This window comes from Argopecten irradians, chromosome 12 (genome assembly GCF_041381155.1).
Source record: "Argopecten irradians isolate NY chromosome 12, Ai_NY, whole genome shotgun sequence".
Lineage (NCBI taxonomy): Eukaryota > Metazoa > Mollusca > Bivalvia > Pectinida > Pectinidae > Argopecten > Argopecten irradians.
The window spans coordinates 27,808,912-27,828,722 of record NC_091145.1 but is presented as its reverse complement, the minus strand read 5'-3'; the positions used below and the strand labels follow the sequence as shown (position 1 = coordinate 27,828,722).

The window sequence follows — 19,811 nt, the reverse complement described above, 5'->3', positions numbered from 1 at the left end:
ATAGTGGAACTCTTGCCCTTTCCTATAGTGCTATATCACTGAACCGTGCCGACGAAGACACCAAGCAACACACCCACCCTGTCACATTATACTGACAGCGGGCGAACCAGTCATCCTACAGCAGAAACTACCACTTTTATAGATTGTGGTGTATCTCTGCCAGGAGGCAGAACCCACAGCCTTCTTAACAGGGGCAAGCACTCAACCAAAGGACAAAAGTGAGGTGGTATCAAGGGAGAAGTAAGGATTTGTATCCCCCAAAGGATATGTATACGGGTAATGAAACAGGCCATGGGATATGTAATGGGATACTTATCCTATGCATTGTGATAGGTAGACCTTACAGGTAATTGGTACCAGTTAATACAATACCTGAAAACCGATCTGCATAAAAATGAGCAACTTTCAAATCTGTCTTGTAATACATGTACATATACCTGTATTTGTAACCACATAATTAAACTAAACTAATAAAACCCTTATAAACAAACTAATTGATTGTTCCTGTTCTTATTTCAAATATAAGCAAACATTAGAAAGTACCCGTTTATGACAATAAAGTAATTAGATAGTTTTAAAAATATAATTAAAGATTTATTTGATACCACCAGGTTGGATAACCATTAACCATAAATTGCATACATTTGAAAAACTTTTCAGTTACTTTAACATGAATATTCTTAATTACTTTTAGGTTCTTCATTCTCAAAATAATAATTCTTAATAATCTTTACTCTCTATGAGATAAAATCATTATTTTCAATTCCTATATATAGATTAGGTTTGGTGCCACTAAGGAGCGGATTAACTTATCCTATTGGGGTATGTAAGTATCCGAATACATATCCTATAGGAGATACTTATCTTACATGACATTGGTAAAAAACAATATTTTTTAAAAAACATGTACAATGTAATATGTTTTTAGAAGTCTAAATAACAATACTTTCTAGGCTCTTCTTCTTTTACATTCAATCAAATTTTCAGCACTCCAGCTTAAGAAGAAGTTCAAAATGGGTTTTCAAGATGGCCGCCATCTTGGATTTCAGACCGACCTGATAAGTAGCATCACTTGGTTGGGACAATGTCAGGATCATTACAGATGAATTTCAGTTCAATCCCAGTGGTAGAACCAAAGAATTCGAAGTAGTTTAAATTTTGAAAAGTTTACGGAGAGTGGAATGCGGACGTCAAATGAAGCACGATGGGTACCGTATATGTCATCCAGACCCTTTGGGACATATGACCTAAAAATGATTATATAATGACTGAATGCTGTTGGATAAACTCAAAACTACCAAAAGTGTTTTCATCGAGAGGAAAACTGTTCTTGGGGAGGGCAACATTGTCATTACATCTAGCTGGTATAAAAGTTTGATCTTTAAGCTTAACCCATCTTTTGTATTGTAATGATAACAGTCCTGAAATGTAATTGTATTGTTACACTTTACAACAGTAAAAGTACAGATCTAATTTCTGGTGACTTTTATTTCATAACAAAGTAAATTGAACATACACATTTCTTGTATTTCCATACTCTTGATGATAAGGCCTCAGAAAATATTACTTAATGCTATACATCACCTTATGTATAATTGCAAGCAGCAATAAAAAAAGCAGCCTTATATTTCAAATCCATGTACTTTTACACATTACCAAAATTCTTCCTGTATTGAATTTGATGTTAATATTCTATCACATGCAAATAAAAACTTATTGCTTTAGAAAACAATGTTGATAGATGACCTAAAGATAAAATATTCAATGATTAGCGTTATTGATGCCAGATTTCATACGTTTATTCCATTTTTTGCCTAACATTTTAATTACAATGAAATGAATTAATATTTGTTGTTGGTTTTGTTTAATAAATCAATGTTTTCTCCATCAATCAATTTATCAAGTTTAGCCTCTTCATCTCAAACGCAAAGACCCTGTTTCATTCACAGTATTTTGTTGATCCAGACCCAGCTCTTACAAACCTTAAATATTTCAATAATTCGAGTGTTATCCTGGCCCTATAGACTTGATTAATGACTAAATTAATGAGGTATGACTTAATGTAAAATTTCCATCAATGGCCAAAACTGGCAACACTATATGAGATGACTAGCACACACAGGAAGTTGTAAACCATGTTTTTGTTTGATTAGAACTAAAGATAGCATGTTGGTTATCAAAATCATGATTCATAATCCAAAAGTGACTTCATTCCCATGAGGAATATTACAACTGAACAGTGCTTAAAAACTTCAAATAAAAATATTCCTGCGATGGAAAATTTAGGTCAATTTAGTAAACCCAGCAAAAAGGCTAACAAATGTAATATCTCTGAACAGCGATACTTTATTTAAAAGTTGAATGGGATAATGTTTCAGATTCTCTAATGCTTGTATCCTCAGAGAGCTATATAGATATGTGCTTTATTGTAACATCTTTACTAATCACTTCTGGATTTACTTTATTAAGTCTTTAAAGTCATACCGTGTTGTATACTCTACATAATCTTTTCTCTATCTATCACCGTCCGATTCTCATAGGATTTACATTCAACGGAATATGGAATTCCCCATATTCTGCAAACAATTTCTCTAGGCTAAACTCCAATGCAACATTTTTTACGAGCTTTCCAAATTCCTCATAATATTTATGCTTAAACATTTCACCAAGGTCATATTGAAGATGGTTCAAATACCGAAAAGACATGAAATCCTTTCAGTAAATTTTCAAAGCAAGATGATTGAGATTCAAAAGCAAATTAGAAGGCATCAACCATATATAATTTCCTTTTTGTAAAATGAGACTAATTCATGTACCATGAATATCATACCTGATAATGTTGGTGTGGTACTATTGTTTGTATTGGTGATGGAATGACAACAAATGATGATATCCGGTGCTTATGTCATTTCAGTGGGAAGATTACAAAGAGTTATATTACAACATCACTGGAGATACAAGTCTCGTACAAACATTATCGGTATCACATCGTACATGGATTAGTTCAATTGTCAGTAATTCTAAAGACAATAAATGATAATAAGTCAAATATAAACATTTTCATGAAAGTGTTCTCATACCGAAATATACCTGACTTATACAGTATAACACCCTCCTATATATAGCTAGCTACCACAGCTGACACAAGAAGTTTAAAAACTCACCTGATTTGAGGAGGTCTTTGTGAACATTAAAAGGATGGAGAATCTCTACGTCATAGTTTGCTGATGAGCTAGCATTTTGTTCCTCCTAACAAATAGAATTAAAATGTAAATTATATGTATTAAATGTTGCTATATAACAGTTATTCACTATGATTTATCTACAATTATTTGATATCAATTTTGTGAACCTACATTAATTCATTGATGATCAAGTCATTGATTTTAAAGCAAAGCTGTTGTTTCAGTTGTTTGATATTCTGCCTTACATCATTGGTTTCCCAGCAACTCCAGTTCAAGCAAGGTTTGGATCATGGTGTTTTACTTTTACCTTTGGCCCTACCTTCAATGGTATGACAGTTACTGTTGAAGAAGAGAGTGTTTGACCTTTGACCTTACCTTCAATGGTATGCCAGTTACTGTTGTAGAAGAGAGTGTTTGACCTTTGACCTTACCTTCATTGGTATGCCAGTTACTGTTGTAGAAGAGAGTGTTTGACCTTTGACCTTACCTTCAATGGTATGCCAGTTACTGTTGTAGAAGAGAGTGATTGACCTTTGACCTTACCTTCATTGGTATGTCAGTTACTGTTGTAGAAGAGAGTGTTTGACCTTTGATCTTGCCTTTCATTAGTATGCTAGCTACTGTTGTAGAAGAGAATGTTTGACCTTTGACCTTATCATCATTGGTATGCTAGTTACTGTTGCAGAAGAGAGTGTTTGACCTTTGACCATAACTTCATTGGTATGCCAGTTACTGTTGTAGAAGAGAGTGTTTGACCATTGACCTTACCTTCATTTGTATGCCAGCTACTGTTAAAGAAGATAGTGTTTGACCTTTGACCTTACCTTCATTGGTATGCCAGTTACTGTTGTAGAAGATTGTGTTTGACCTTTGACCTTACCTTCATTGGTATGCCAGTTACTGTTGTAGAAGATTGTGTTTGACCTTTGACCTTACCTTCATTGGTATGCCAGTTACTGTTGTAGAAGCGAGGTTGTAGTGTTGTTGTACAAGTTGTATAAGTTTGTTGTACAGATGACGACCAGACTGGGTGGAATGCACTTCACTGTTCAGTTGTGGTGATACCTTAGATGTAGATTTATAGCAAGGCAGCATAAATAACTTTATTAATACATTATTATCATTTTTATTGATTTGTAATGAGACTTAATTAAAGAACACAAAACAAATACTGAGACAAAAGCATATCAATGCACTTGAATTATTAGAAATGTGTATTTTTATTTTTGTATATGAACTGGAAGAAAAAGATGCCTTAAATATCTTATTGACCTCATATATATAGTCTTCTAAGACCTACTAGAGCTGTTTTATTCAACAAAATAAATCTATACATTAAAACACGTAACGAACATCTGGAGACCAACCAAATTACTTCATTGTAAGCATAGTTTGTTAAACACTTATTACTGACATATAGGAACCGTGACAGGGAATGAAAACCACTATGTTATAACCATGGATTTGTTGAAGGCGTGTTAGTTATAAATGTGTTTTACAGTATATATAGTAACTTGTATGAACAAGCCACAGAAATCCATTTAATGGTAGTCAAATTAATGTCTAATATTTGCTTTTAATCTACACAATTCTATAGAGGACTAATTTGATAATTGTCTTAACATGTGAATATTTAGGCTTTCTATAGAGAGTAACAGAATCAACTGTCCTCAGTATTTAAAGGTCTTCTAAATATATAAAGTTAGACTGTTAATGAGTAATGACACATATATTCCCAAAAAACCTGATGAAAATAAGAAACAAAACCTTTCCACTCGAACTAATTGAATTTCAGAACTTTGTCTAGCTGCTGAAATCAAGAGCACTGACCATACAATGATTTAAGTAGCTGATGCAATTAACAAACTCACACAGGAAATTGAAGCCTCTCGGTTACCATATTCACTGTATGGTTTTCCTATATATCTGTCAATCTTCTGAATTAGGGCTGATTTATTTTTGAAAATGAGCTCCACTAGAGAGCTGTGATATGGTATTGAATTATAATCCATTTTTTTCTTCTTCATTTTTTGATTTCAAAAATAATTTTTTGCCGATGGGACAGTTTTGAAGTATAAGAATTGTTGATTACCTGATGGTTGGCTTTGTCTGTTATCTTGGTTTCATCTCCCACTGGTACGATGTGTATCAACAGTAGCTCACAATGCTCAATGACCATCAGACTGGAACAAAGGCAGATAATTATCATACACTTTGCAAAATATCATGTAAAGTAGGAAATCATCATCAAAGCAAACAACATGCATTGGGTAGTTGTTACTACATATAAGTGTATGTTAAAAATGAAAAGAGGAGACAACTAAAGCAATAAAAAACCATCATCCCACCGTAACAAAGGAGAACAATAGAATCTTACCTAATTGGTCTGTCAAGTGGACAGGGATATATCTCGACCTGAGAGAAAGATTTTGACTGGATTATAAACATGAGGCTTGCCCAGAGTTAACTAGACAAAACCTTACACAAAGGTTGAAATATTGATCCTTGTCCATTTGACAAACCCATGTTTCATTATTTTTCCTCATTCTACTTTTATATGCCATGTGATCCCCCACAAATTTTCCCCCTACACATGCCATCCTCACACTACATAGCAATCTTCACATTCCCCTGTGATCCACCACATGACTTTTTCCCGCGTACACATACCCCTATATCCCCCAAACCACTAAGCCACATCACATTTCCATGATCCCCCACATGACTTTTTTCCCTACACATGGCCCTGTGATCTCTACACGACTTTCCCCCCTTCACATTTCCCTGTGACCCCCAAACCACTTAGCAACCTTCACAGTTCCCTGTGACCTCCAAACCACTTAGCAATCCTTCACAGTTCCCTGTGATCCCCCATACTACTTTTACCCTTCCATTTGACAAACCCATGTTTCATTATTTTTCCTCATTCCACTTAGTCCCTTTCACATGCCTGAGTGATCCCCACATGATTTCCACCCATTCACATGCCCCTTTGATTCTCACACATCTTTTTCCCCTACACATGCCCCTGTGATCCACACATAATTTTTCCCACTTCACATGCCCCTGTGATCCCCACACGACTTTCTCCCTTCCACATGCCCCTGTGATCCACAACCAACTTTCTCCCTTTCACATGCCCTTGTGATCCACACACGACTTTCTCCCTTTCACATGCCCCTGTGATCCACACACGACTTGCTCCCTTTCACATGCCCCTGTGGTCCCTGACACAACTTTCCCCCTATACATGCCCCTGTGATCCCCACACTGTGATCCCTACACCACTAAGCCACCTTCACATGCCCCTGTGATCCACACATGACTTTCCCCCCTTCACATGCCCCTGTGATTCACACACGACTTTCTCCCCTTCACACGCCCGTGATCCACACACGACTTTCTCCTTTTCACATTTCCCTGTGACCATAAACCACTTAGCAACCTTCACAGTTCCCTGTGATCCACACACAACTGTCCCCCTATACATGACCCTGTGATTCACACACAACTTTCTCCTTTTCACATTTCCCTGTGACCACCAAGCCACTAAGCCACCTTCACATGCCCCTGTGTTCCTGACACAACTTCCCCCTTCACATGCCCCTGTGATCCACACACGACTTCCCCTTCACATGCCCCTTTGATCCACACACGACTTTCCCCCTTCACATGCCCCTGTGATAGCATGTTGGAGGTCAATACCACCATATAGCTAGAGTGACAGTCTATTGGTGATTTGCCACTTATCACCAGCTAATGGAGGATAAGGACTAGACAGCGTCTGGTCAATGGAGTCTCTCAAATAAACATCAACTGTCCCTCATGTTATTGGTGGTTATGTTTGGTTTATAGAGATGGTCTTCTGACAGTTTCAGTATAACATGGCCAGCTTACACTCACACATGCGTCTTTTAAGTCAGTTTCTTTTACAGTTTTTGGAACGAAGCATACTTTTTTTATTATCTTATTGTCTTTTCTTCAATTCTATCACATCTTACTTTTTAATTTTTTTAAAAAGTTGCATGGAAAAGAAACATGTTGAGAATACATTTTTTTTATTGTTGACTGAATATATAGTAGGATCGCTGTTGACTGGATTTGTTGGGAGAACCCATTGCAAGTCTGAATATTGTCCAGTGATGGACTGAACTGAGGGCCAAATGGTGGACTGAATTGTGGATTCAGTAGTGACTGGATTGACAAATGATGGACTGAATTGTGGATTCAGTAGTGACTGGATTGACAAATGATGGACTGAATTGTGGATTCAGTAGTGACTGGATTGACAAATGATGGACTGAATTGTGGATTCAGTAGTGACTGGATTGACAAATGATGGACTGAATTGTGGATTCAGTAAGTGACTGGATTGACAAATGGTGGACTGAAATGAGGTTCCAATGGTGGAATGAATATTATACCCTTTCATAACTCAAAGTTTACCAAGGAGGATTTTCAAAACTGTACAGATACACAAACATGTTATGTATAATACACTAATATCAGAAATGATGTGCATCCTAAATTTGTATTGCTAAACAAACAAACAGAACAATAGATAATTCATCTACCAAACTACCATTGCAGTCAAATTAGTAATAATTGCCCAAAAATGTAGACGATGAATTTCGGGAATTTGAAAGAAGCAGTTATGATTCAGCTCAACCTAATCTTAATTCCTTGTCACTTCTGAACAGGAACTAATTGAAAATCGTTTTTTCCTTTAACAACCCCTGGTGTGATCCATCTGATTAGAGGTACTAAAGCAGTTCTGGAATTTTGAAGATACCACCTTTTCAATGATTTTCACAGCAGTAATTGATAGATCTTAATACCTTACTGATTAAACAGGATTATTGATTAAAACAGAATGGTCCCAAGGATGTTTGGCTTGTTAGAGCTGTGTATATTAGTTGTGGCATTATAGCTGTGGTGGGGAAGAAAGGCTAGTTCTAGGGAAAAAAAACCCAATCTGCAACCATTATCATGTAAAGAAAATTTGATTATTTAATTATTATTTTGTGAATGCCATATTAACTCCGGTTATACAGTAGTATGACAATGAACAACAATTTTATTTTGCATTTCAGTTATTGTCACATATTTCATAATTACTTTATTCCGACCTTTTTTATTGTTATATTAAAAACAATATGATTTTTGAAGTGGGAAGTGTGTGTAATTCAATGAAGCAATAATATGCCATATCAAGGTTATTAGCATCAACAAAACATAACATTATGCTATTCATCAATTTCATGGCTATTGGGACTGAATGTTTTTGAAATGATGAACAAAATGGTAGTGAATTTCAGAGTATGCTGCTTCACAAACTAACTGAGCTTAGCTTAATATACAACTTTCAGCAAGTATGTATGAACTTCATGCAGCAGAAAGTAAAATTTGTTAACTTTAAACTTCCGGTAATTTCTGGTTGATTAAATTGATGATTTTAATACAATTTTTCATACCGGTATTTTATTATTTATTTGCCTCTGTGGAAATGTAATGCACTTCTGCCTATGGCCATTTATATGTTATTTCAAACATTATGTGTTAGCAGTGGTGAGGATATAGAAAGGCAAGAGAAAGTTAAAAACACATTATTTTCAAACTATTAAGGTCATATTTTTCTGACAGATTTTTATTGATAAAAACATCAAACATCAATATTATTTTTCCGCTGGAAATCATTAAAACATATTATTAGAAAATTGTAACCATAATTTTCCTGATATAATTTGATAGATACCGACATCAAACACGTTGATGTAATTTCTGTAGGAATACATATATCTTACGTGCCTAATTTTGAAGTTAAAGGCAGTTAACATTAATCATAAAAGGATATCACTATGGTTACAAACCTCTTGTAAGCCAATACTTCACCTTGGACTTTGTTTTTCTTTTTGAATAAAGACAATTAGGGGCCAAAGGGCATTTACAGTCATTTGAAAAACTGAACAAACTAAAAAGGAAAACTCAATATGTATGCTTTTTAAAATGGTGACCTTGGCATCGGGTCTTGGATTATTGGACCAGCAGGTATGTTGGGTGTCCAAAAATAGCAATATTTCTTTAGCAGCCCTTCCTAATTCCATCGAAATACAAATTTTCAGCACCAGTAGAACTGACAAAGAACTGAAAAACTTGTTTTTCAAAATGGCATCTGTAGCAGTCACCTTGTATTTAGGACTGCATGACCCCAAAAATAACACTTTTGTTTTCAAAATGACATTTTGGATTGACCTAAAAAATAACAACCCTTCGCGATCGGGGACCATGTTGGGATCATTTCAGGCATGTTTCAGCTAAACTGCACTGGTAGAACTTGAGATGAAGTTCAAAAAGTGTTTTGAAAATAGAGGCCATGGCCACAATATAAGATTTCAGCAGGTCAATCTCAAATAGTGTTCTCGTAGTAGCTGGTGGCTAGCATACTGAGCATTTTTAGGATCATTACAATACACAATAAATATAAGATACTTGGTATTGATTTTTTTTCTGAACTTCTTGTCTTGAATCCCTCCTTTCTTGGAAATCCTATCCCAAACATTCAAAAAGATTTGTACATTTTAGATCAGATTAGATAGATTTTTTTTTTCATAGGAACTGGGCTGAAATTCATGACATCAGAATAATTTTTTCTTCAAAATGCAATGGTATATATTACAGGCTTAAATTATTATTGAAAGAAAATGATTGTGTTATAACTAAGATATTTCTTAGTAAAAGCCAGCACCTTAATTCTTCAGACATAGGTGATTAATCTATCATTCATTCTCAACTACTCTTCAAATCTATCAGCTACACAGCGCAAGAGAAATTGATAAATGCCGATGTCGTTCATCAATCGTGTGCAGAAATGTTGAGTAAAGACTGAAGTGTATATACCCTTCCTGAAAATATTGGGATGATTGAAAACTGGAGTCTCTCAACGTTTTGGTCAGAAGGCAGACGCGAGGGTAAATTATGTAATAGTTTTATGTCATGAGTTAGGGAGGGAAGCCATACCAGCCAATATATCACAACTAAAATTTGGCATCTTTTGATCAAATTTGGCGTAGATTTTGTATATTGTACTTTAAGCACTGATTGTGTGTTAAAGCCTTCCAATACATCATGCTGACATCATAATTTGAGGTCAAGTGTCAAATAGTTTTTAATTCATCAAGATACTTTGCTAAAAGTGCAAATGAGAAGAAGACATGGTGAGCTGTAAAGACACCCATCCACAAATGGATTCATTACATATTCGTACAATATACTTTAATTGTAATAAAGATTAATGTAGGTTATATTTGGTTTACTTCATTTAACATCCTATTAGAGCCAGGGTCATTTAAGAAGGTGTCAGATTTAGAAAGACTGGAAAAAAGTTGGAGTAACCAGAAAAAAAACATGGAACGGGCAGTGCCAGGACCAATGCTGTAAGTTAATATATACCCAAAGATTCTCTCAATCTCATGGAGATGCAAATGATGTGAAAATGAATTGAAATTACCCATACTTTCATTTTTACAACTGCATTAAGGGATGTTGTACATTAGCCCATGCCTAGAGGTTAAACTGTCATATTGTAAAAGCAAGAATGTAACAGGCAATATTTTGGGTCATAGAATACAATTGCATATGTCATTTATCAAAAAGCATATCAACCATTCATCTGAACCCATGTCTGTCAATTGCTCCCCAGCAAATGGTCCGAATGTACACAAACACTGCATAAAAACAAAAAACAAAAATTGATAAAACGCATTTTTCCTCATGGCCCTTAGCTTGCTGGAGTATTATACATGGATGAATAGCAGGTCTGATTATCATTATTATGACACAAAATAGATGATGGGCTGACTTTCTGCTTTGTTGATTGCATTAGCTGTAGGTTTTTGTATATTGTAAGGGTTGATGCCAACATAACAATTAGTTTAGTATCAAGTGGGACAACTGGTCTAGACTTTTAATGATAACCAAAGTTTAGAGGTTTCTTATATAGAGGTTTCTTATATAAACAACGCCTGGAGATGATCAAGATGTCATCTCTCTCATCATATCATCATCCATATAACGGTACAACGAATCGAAATGTGGCATATTCGATAAAAATCTAAAAGTACACACCAACCTTTCAAAAGTCACCTCATGATCCTTGATAAATGAAAAACAATTGAATATTTAAAACTCAAATCTGCTGGTAAATCATGTGCACTAAATAGCTAGGAGATATTCAACTCTCTGCTTTATCTACTTTCAGCCTTTGAGTTGACAAGATGAACTAATTGGTGTCTTGCTAGCTGTCAATCAAACAGCATGTGATTTTGCATTTTGTATTGAGTATGCTACAATGTTTGCTCCAATATTGAATATAGGTAAATGTGCATTTGTGAACATGAAGAGTGGCTAAATTACACCTGGTGATAAGATAGGGTATGTAAGAAATACACCATCAGATTAATGACCAAGAGTAGTCTTCACCTCTGATTTAGTTCAAATGTCGTAAGGTCAAGTCAAAGGCCTTACATACTCCCAGTATGTACAGCTGTAGGTGACCCTGTAAACCAACGTGTTTTCACAGTGACTTAATTTCGCAAATATTATGTCTAACGTTGTTTTCGCAGAGTTTTCTTTAACTTCACAAATTAGAGTCATAAGGTTCTACTGTACCTTAATGCCGGAGAGTTATTCATAGACATGGTTTTTTTTTGTCGGTGAAATACACGATATTTACTTATACGCGAAAATTAGCTGGATTACAATATATATGTACCAGTATTAAATAAGTACTGTAAATCAACTTTCTTTCATGTGAAATTTATTTTCGTGATCAAGGTAAGTTCGCATAAGTTTATCTACATAAATCAATTGATATCTTTTGCAATTATATTGTAAAGTATCTCCTTTTAATCTTAAACCTACGAAACAGTGTTTAAGCATTCCAATAGCACTTTCCATATCACACAATCAATATCCATGAATGTGAATTTGCTTTGAAATTTAGAACCCCAAAGAGAAATTTGGTTTACTGTAACGATAAAAGAATAAGGATTCAGAGACAAATATGTACACTGTGTCTTTAAGATAAAGTATAGGTACAGAAGTATTTACACATTTTTTTTTTGTCCCCACTAGGTTTATCGATTTTAAACTATTTTGCATTTTAATCAAATCATAGAATTTCTGTTCATGGTAAATCTTTAACGCAAAAAATTCTTGATATCATAATTATAATTCTGCAAAGATCTCATTTGACTTCAAGAGATGTGACGACTGAGCCAACAACATTTAATATTAGCATATTGTTCGCTCATGCTGTAAATTTTGTAATTTACAATGACGACATAGGAAAATGAAAATATGTGAATTGGTTTAATTACCTATAATAAATCCTGTTTTCCAAGAATGAACTCATTCACCCCTGAAGACATATTTAGACTCTTCCTAATCAAAGATTAGAACCAGTCCATTATGTAATTTCAGGGGTGAATAAGTAAACTACCCTGTATAGTATTCTGTATATAAATTTACCATATTGCATGGCACATGGAAGTTCTTTGAATGTGTTATAAAGAAAATTCAAACAATTTTAATTTTAACACTGCAGATTAATTCTTCTAAGCTGGCCTTTCAAAAGACAAACTTGCTTAATGTGTAAAAGGAGCGGGTCGGTGTGACTTGTACATAGTGTTAAATACGGTCTCTGTCACTCAGCTGATGGAGCATGCTTCTTTGGCTCAGTCAGTAGAGCCGTAGATTTCCACGCCGGAGACCCGGGTTCGATTCCTGGTCGGGCCACTCGACAGGAATGTGTATTTTCCCTGTTCTTCTACATTGGCGCCCAATTAAATAACCCATGGTAGGGGGTTAAAGAGTCTCGGGTTGAGATTTAGGAAATCTCAAGAAAAACAGGGGGAGTAGTGTAAAAGTAGCGGGTCGGTGTGACTTGTAAATAGCGTTAAATACGGTCTCTGTCACTCAGCTGACGGAGCATGCTTCTTTGGCTCAGTCGGTAGAGCCGTAGATTTCCACGCCGGAGACCCGGGTTCGATTCCTGGTCGGGGCACTCGACAGGAATGTGTATTTTCCCTGTTCTTCTACATTGGCGACCAACTAAATAACCCACGGTGGTGGTGTTTGGAAGGGTCTCGTGTGTCTTCGAGGGCGAAGACTTCGAGAAAGGAGGGAGGAGTGTAGCGGGATTGGACTGGGTTGATCATCGGTGACCAGGTAGCTCAGTCGGTAGAGCACTCGGCTAGTATTCTGAGAGTCCCGGGTTCGAATCCTGGTCTGACCGCTACATTTTCTCCTCTACTGTTACAAATGTAATCGATTCCATAGCTCTGTCAGATAACACACTAATTGGTGCTGAGAGCTTTTCACCTTCATTTGCTTGACGTATCCATCTGTACATATTTGGCTAATAGCTAGATGTTTTGATTCAACAGTGGTCTCTTAGAATAAGTGCTAATATTAAATAGAAGATAAAACACATCAAACTCCACATGGTAAAAAAATCATTAATTGATATACCGTATTCATTTAAAAATACACTACTCTTAAAAAAATTGAGGGGAGGGGAAGAGAGAGGGGGATTTTGATATTTTATAGAATAATAGGACTCTTCAACAGCTGCTGATTCAATGATTCAAATAAAATCTTGTTTTTGAAACTATATTGATTGTCTTAATTGACAGTAAAACATTCTGATGAGTGCACACTCTAATTCCAAATGGCAGTCAAGGTTAAGTCTTATTGAGAACTTTTACTGAAAATAACTTGTTCTATAATTGGATTGAAGACGCTTTTAGAATGGCAATTGGTTTCATTTATGTTTCTTCAATGCTGTAGCCAAAATTGGTTTGATGGCATGATTGTATCAATAAATTCAATTCAGTGGTGTCTTAATTTAACTATATACAGTTTTTTTTTCAGAAGAACACTTGTTTAAATGTCATTTCTAGATAATTCAATGAGAATCTGTCCATTGTGTCTAATTGGGGAGATATGAAATCCCTTGTGGCAGTTTTAACACCCCTTACAGTTGCATGCACACTGTTGAATAGAATTCTTAAATCTTCCTGTTGTAACAAAACTTCTCAGTTAAAACTCTCTAAGGACACTTTACATAATTTCCACATACATGGTTTGGTAAGTGCCGTGTTTGTATACATGCATTTATATACTACAGTACTGCCAAAAATCATTATATTTACACCATTTACACATATAGTGAAGTAAATTGAGTACATATGGTCAGACAACGAAACTAAATTGTATTCTTCTATTTTAATTCACATTTTTACAGTGTTATTAGAAATTGTCAAGTGATTTTTGCAGGTATGTTTCCATATACATACAAACATAAGGCATAAAAACATCAATTTTACAGTACATAATTTCTGTGTTGTAAATAACGTTTCTGAGGCACCTGAAGCACTTTAAATGGTTTCCAAAGCTTCATTAATCAAACTTTATGGTTTTCATAAGATTAATAAAGAAAAAATGTCAAATTTCACCCAGTTACAGCACATATAACTTCAATATATGTAGATCTGCTTTTGAACAAGGTCATTTAAATGATCAAAACTGACACAGAAAATGTTCCTTGGTGAATGTTGATTCTTTATTTACACAATGAAGAAGTTCTTCTTTGGTCCAGATAGTCAATCAAAACCATGCTGACTGTTCATCTCACTCCAGTTAACATGCTTGAAAACCTTCTCTTATTTCAAAATCCTACACATATTTTTATCTTTTTACAAGGGAGATCCATGTTTTGATTTGACCAAAATTGAGACTTTCACCCTATCACCAAAGTAGGCCAAGGTCTGTGGCTCTCTTGATTATAGAGAAATTAAAGAGTGGAAATGGGTTGTAACAAATAAAAATAAAATCTGGAAAACCAAATTCTGAATTCTTATTAAGCCTTATTTGAAGAATGAATTTTCCTTTTTTTCAACAATAGATTACATAGCATGGAACCAAACAAAATTGAACAATTCACTATTGGATTGTACATCAATAAACACAACTGCTCTTGTGAATCCCCTGAACGTTGGTAGTGAATGAGAAATGGAGGAAATGCTGGTCTTTATCCCCGAGAGGATATGGGAATATGTGAGAGAAACCACATGCCGAGTGATCACTGATAGATTCCGACAACATCATTTTTTATTTGGTGGGTGTGGAGGGAAATTTCATGTGTATGACACACAGCAGTACTGAATATTTCAGTTATAATATCAGATCTTCATCACCTCCAGACGATTGTCCATGCACAGTCAATTCTTACATTTACAAACATTCTTATGATCAAGATCACTTTTCAATCTAATAAACCCAACATGAGAAGTCCCGCAGCCAGATAATACCTCCTTTCTAATGATTGAGAATCTCCGATCTATCACACGACATAAAGACACATCAACATGGAATTCCCCTAATTATATGCTTTCAATTCCAATCTTCTGAAACAACTGTAATTCAGCAGGCAATATCAGCCACAACTAATCATCAAATTGCGAAAAGGTTTTCCTTTGTATGCATTTCTTATAGATCAATGATAATGTGATGATGTGATGATGACCAGCAATGGTTACAATGATGACAATAATGATTGATGATTACAAAATATCTCAGTGCCAAAACAGACTTAGAAGAAAATTAGTACATTGGGAAGCCATGCACTCCTGTGTTATACCTTTTGGGGAATCTATAACTTTTCTACACCAGCCCTTATCTAATGTAGGTCCCTGTGGATTCCAGTGTAACTGTATGGCATTTTCCTTCACAATTTCTAGTAATTAAAACCTCTATAATATGAAAACCTGTGCATACAGGCTGAATATGCTGATCCCAGTGAATTCGGTTTATCAGGCAGTTTACACTGTAACTATTAGGCCTATTTTTGGCCCTTAAACTTATTTGGAAAGGAACTATAATATGTACATTTTTATTGTCAAGGTTTTCAGCTACATAATTATTTTAAGATGATGGGCAGTCAGGAGGATAGATATCAGATTGCTGTTTTCCTGGTACAGTATAGGAAAAATACAATATCTTATTGAAAGTCTAGACTACACATTTGATCTGCACCATATAATAACCATATAATTTCCGATTTTGATATCCTAAGCAGATAGCCATTTCCTTTAATGACATTCCAATAGCCATCAATTTCCTTTTTTTCTTTTTTAATTTGTCATTGAGGCATTTTCTAAGAACTGTATATGTAATCATCAGCCATTACTCCATGCTCTCTCTGACTGTACCAGACGCTTCCATCATTGAATCACAGGCTAATTTTCTCCTAATAAGAATTGCCAAATACTAACTACACTAAATACATAGACTCCTGGTCATCCAAAGGGAATACTACATCATAAATATTGGATCATTAATATGGACAAGGTATTAAAAGCATGACTTTTCTGTATATCCCTCTAGGTGGGTGGAGTCATCCCCCACCCCCTCCCTTAAAAGTGACTATTCACATTTGACTTACAAATCCTTACCTTGGTGACCCAGGTTTAAAGTTCCAGTGATAAGCAATTCAAATTAAAAGTGATAACTCATTCACCCCTGAACACACCTTTGAGTTCTTCTAATTCAAAGGACGGAACAGTTCATCATGGACTTTCAGGGGTGAATGTCAGTTAGCATTTAAGGCTTGATAACTGTCAATTTGTATTACAATATCAGTATAACATCTCAAGTTCTGTAAAATTATCACTTTGTATCAAAACCTATATATCTTGTGTAACCATTCATCTCACCATAAAAAAATCCATTCAAATTTATTTTCTCAGAGAAATTCCATTGGAATTTGGAGTTTTCCAGTAGATATTGTAGTAGAGAAAAAATCACTTACACTGGAAATTCTGATGACTTGATCCTGTGATTTTGAAAAAGGTTTTTAAGAAGTTCAATCAATTAACGCTTTTTGTTGTAATTCAAATAAGTTCAAAGCTCTTTGGGCGAGTAATTAAAATACAGCTATATATCATGATTATCTAAATACCAATTACTATCAACGAGAAGCTAAATACTTCAACCACTAATGATGTGAAGCTGTTGTAATAATTATGCATCTTTTCAGAATTCAATGCCATTTAAATGTACGGTTCTATTTTGTGGCGACACATGCACATATATTGATGCAGAGTCAAAGTAGCCTTTAAAGGCTTCAGAGTCAGAAATCACTCTTGGTGTCTATACACAAATAGGAATGCCACCCATCGGGCCAGGACAAAACATTTCAAAAGGAGACAGCATGTGAAATAAAATTCAGATCCAGGAATTTCTAAATATTTTCCCCACTGGCTTTAAATTTGTCCTGAGTTATTTTTCACCCTTCTCTTGAAACCCTAATTTTACCTAATAAGAGGCTGCGATAAAATGACTGACACAATCTGTAAGAATGAGAGATCTGAAGTATCGTACTTATAAACATAGAATAATTGTGTCTGGTTCGTGTTCCCGCTGATACCAGAACTCTTAACCGTTCCTCCGAGTAGTTCTCTAACAGGAGAGACATGGCTGTCACAGCAATGTTTAATTTCCAGACTCTTACAATAAGACATGAAGGCAACAAATCCTGTAGTACATAGCATTAGACGGGTTGCATAACAAGCGTAAATGTGTATAATTTTCTCAATATTTCTTCATTTATTTCCATTGAAAATATCATGAAGGACAGCAATTATGAAGCATATACATTTTATCAATTTAAACTGCAAGTCTATATGTCTGTGAATTCCAAGAGAGAAAATCACATTATGTTTAGTCTGGAAGGTCAAAATTACAATGAGTATGCAGCTAAGAATCAATCTTTTATCATTATAAGCATTTTTCTCTTTGACGTCCTTTTAATTTACGCTTATGGTGAGCAGCGCTAGCTCAATTAGAACATCAAACATTTATTATTTTTTTCCGTTCAACATCTTTACTCATTTAATTATTACTTTAGATCTATCTGTCAAGATTATACAATATACATTAATTTCAAACCATTATAGTTCAGTTTATATTAACACTTTAAGACAAAATGACGTAATAATTCAACAAGAGGCCGAGAGGGCCTGTATCGCTCACCTGGTTTGGAATGCCAAGTAATGTTCTGAATACAGGTTCATTGTTTCTTTTCTGAAGGAATTTGAGTATTTACCTCTAATTCCTCTATTGGGCCCCGCCCTTCCTCCCTCCGGGAGGTCAGGGTCAAAATTTACACAAACTCTGTTCACCCAAGGATGTTTGTGGCCAAATTTGGTTACAATTCATGCAGAATTCTGGAACAAGTAGTGATTTAAAGGATTTACCTTCATTTCCCCTATTTGGCCCTGCCCCTCCTGCCCTCAGGGGGTCAGAGCCAAAATTTATACAAAATCTGTTTCCCTTCCTCAAGGATATTTGTGGCCAAATTTGGTTACAATCCATGCAGAACTCCAGGACAAGTAGCGATTTATAGGATTTACCTCAAATTCCCCTATTGGACGCCGCCCCATCCCCTGGAGAGGTCAGAGCCAAAATTTATACAAATTCTGTTCCCCTTCTCCCAAGGATGTTTGTGGCCAAATTTGATTACAATCCATGCAGAACTCTATGAGTAGTAGCGATTTAAAGGAATTGTTGACGGACGGACGGACGGACGGACGGACGCCGCGCCATGACATAAGCTCACCGGCCCTTTGGGCCAGGTGAGCTCATAAAATGAAATAGAATTTAGATAAAATTTAGGTCAGATTTTAGTTATTGACTTTTGTTAGACAAATCACAGCTTAAGTGAGGAATGATGTTAATACAATAGTTTTTACAATGTAAACACTTTAACAATAAACAGAATGAAGATATCGGAGCTAAAGTGCTGTAGTCAGAAGCTTCTTCTCCTCCCATGGGAAATTGAAACCAAATCACAAAACCATAACAGGAAGGTTCCTTTCCAATAAAAACCTAATTCTTCTTTGTGACTGTAAAAAAAACCCAATTCCATTCCAATCTAGACAATTTGTTTTCTTCATTAACCTACACAAACATGCAACAGATCGAGTTTTATCTGGAAATACTGGCGACAGTGGTGTTGAGTGCCCGCCTCATCCTCTATTCAAAATTGACAATTTAGCTTGTTCTAGCATGTAAATAGTTTTCGTGCCTATTTAAGGATGTGCTGAGAGTTGGGAAACTTCTCGTGTAAAGCGGCCAGTCCAACTTCTTTCATCATTGACAAACAAGTCCGCAGGGACAAATCAGGATGATTGAAGCGTCCTGGGAATACACTGCTCAGGTTTTTTCATTTAAACCAAGTCAAATGTTTGAGTCTTCATCAAGGGTAATGGCACAGTAAGAATTAGCTACAAACAAAGCCTTGTGAGAAATGTGGCCCATTTATACCAATATGGCTGTCTGTTTCACATCGAATGTGTAATGACACGATTTTACAGAGAAAACATGTGCAACGAACAATTTACAGGGGTCAATAAGGTCCAGAGACACCAAAACTGCATCCCCTGAAAAGGCAACCTAAATGGGAAATGACACATTATATATTTCCTTTCTCAAATTTTCAACAAAACTTGCAAATGATTTAAAGTCTTCAGCAGACATTAAGATAAAGAGAAATGTCGGGTTTAA

The 19,811-nt window shown here is 35.4% G+C and overlaps 1 protein-coding gene across 2 annotated transcripts in view; it reads right to left on the bottom strand.

Annotated features, from left to right (window-relative positions):
* The window catches only part of LOC138336760 (integrator complex subunit 13-like), a 142,568-nt gene that overhangs the window by 17,477 nt on the left and 105,280 nt on the right, over nt 1–19,811 (bottom strand). For both annotated transcript variants that reach the window (XM_069286315.1, XM_069286314.1), the window contains exons 5-7: nt 5,278–5,368; nt 4,122–4,250; nt 3,165–3,249 (exon numbers count right to left, since the gene is read on the bottom strand). In XM_069286315.1, the coding sequence (XP_069142416.1) occupies nt 3,165–3,249; nt 4,122–4,250; nt 5,278–5,368 (305 nt within the window). The remainder of the gene's footprint in view (nt 1–3,164; nt 3,250–4,121; nt 4,251–5,277; nt 5,369–19,811) is intronic.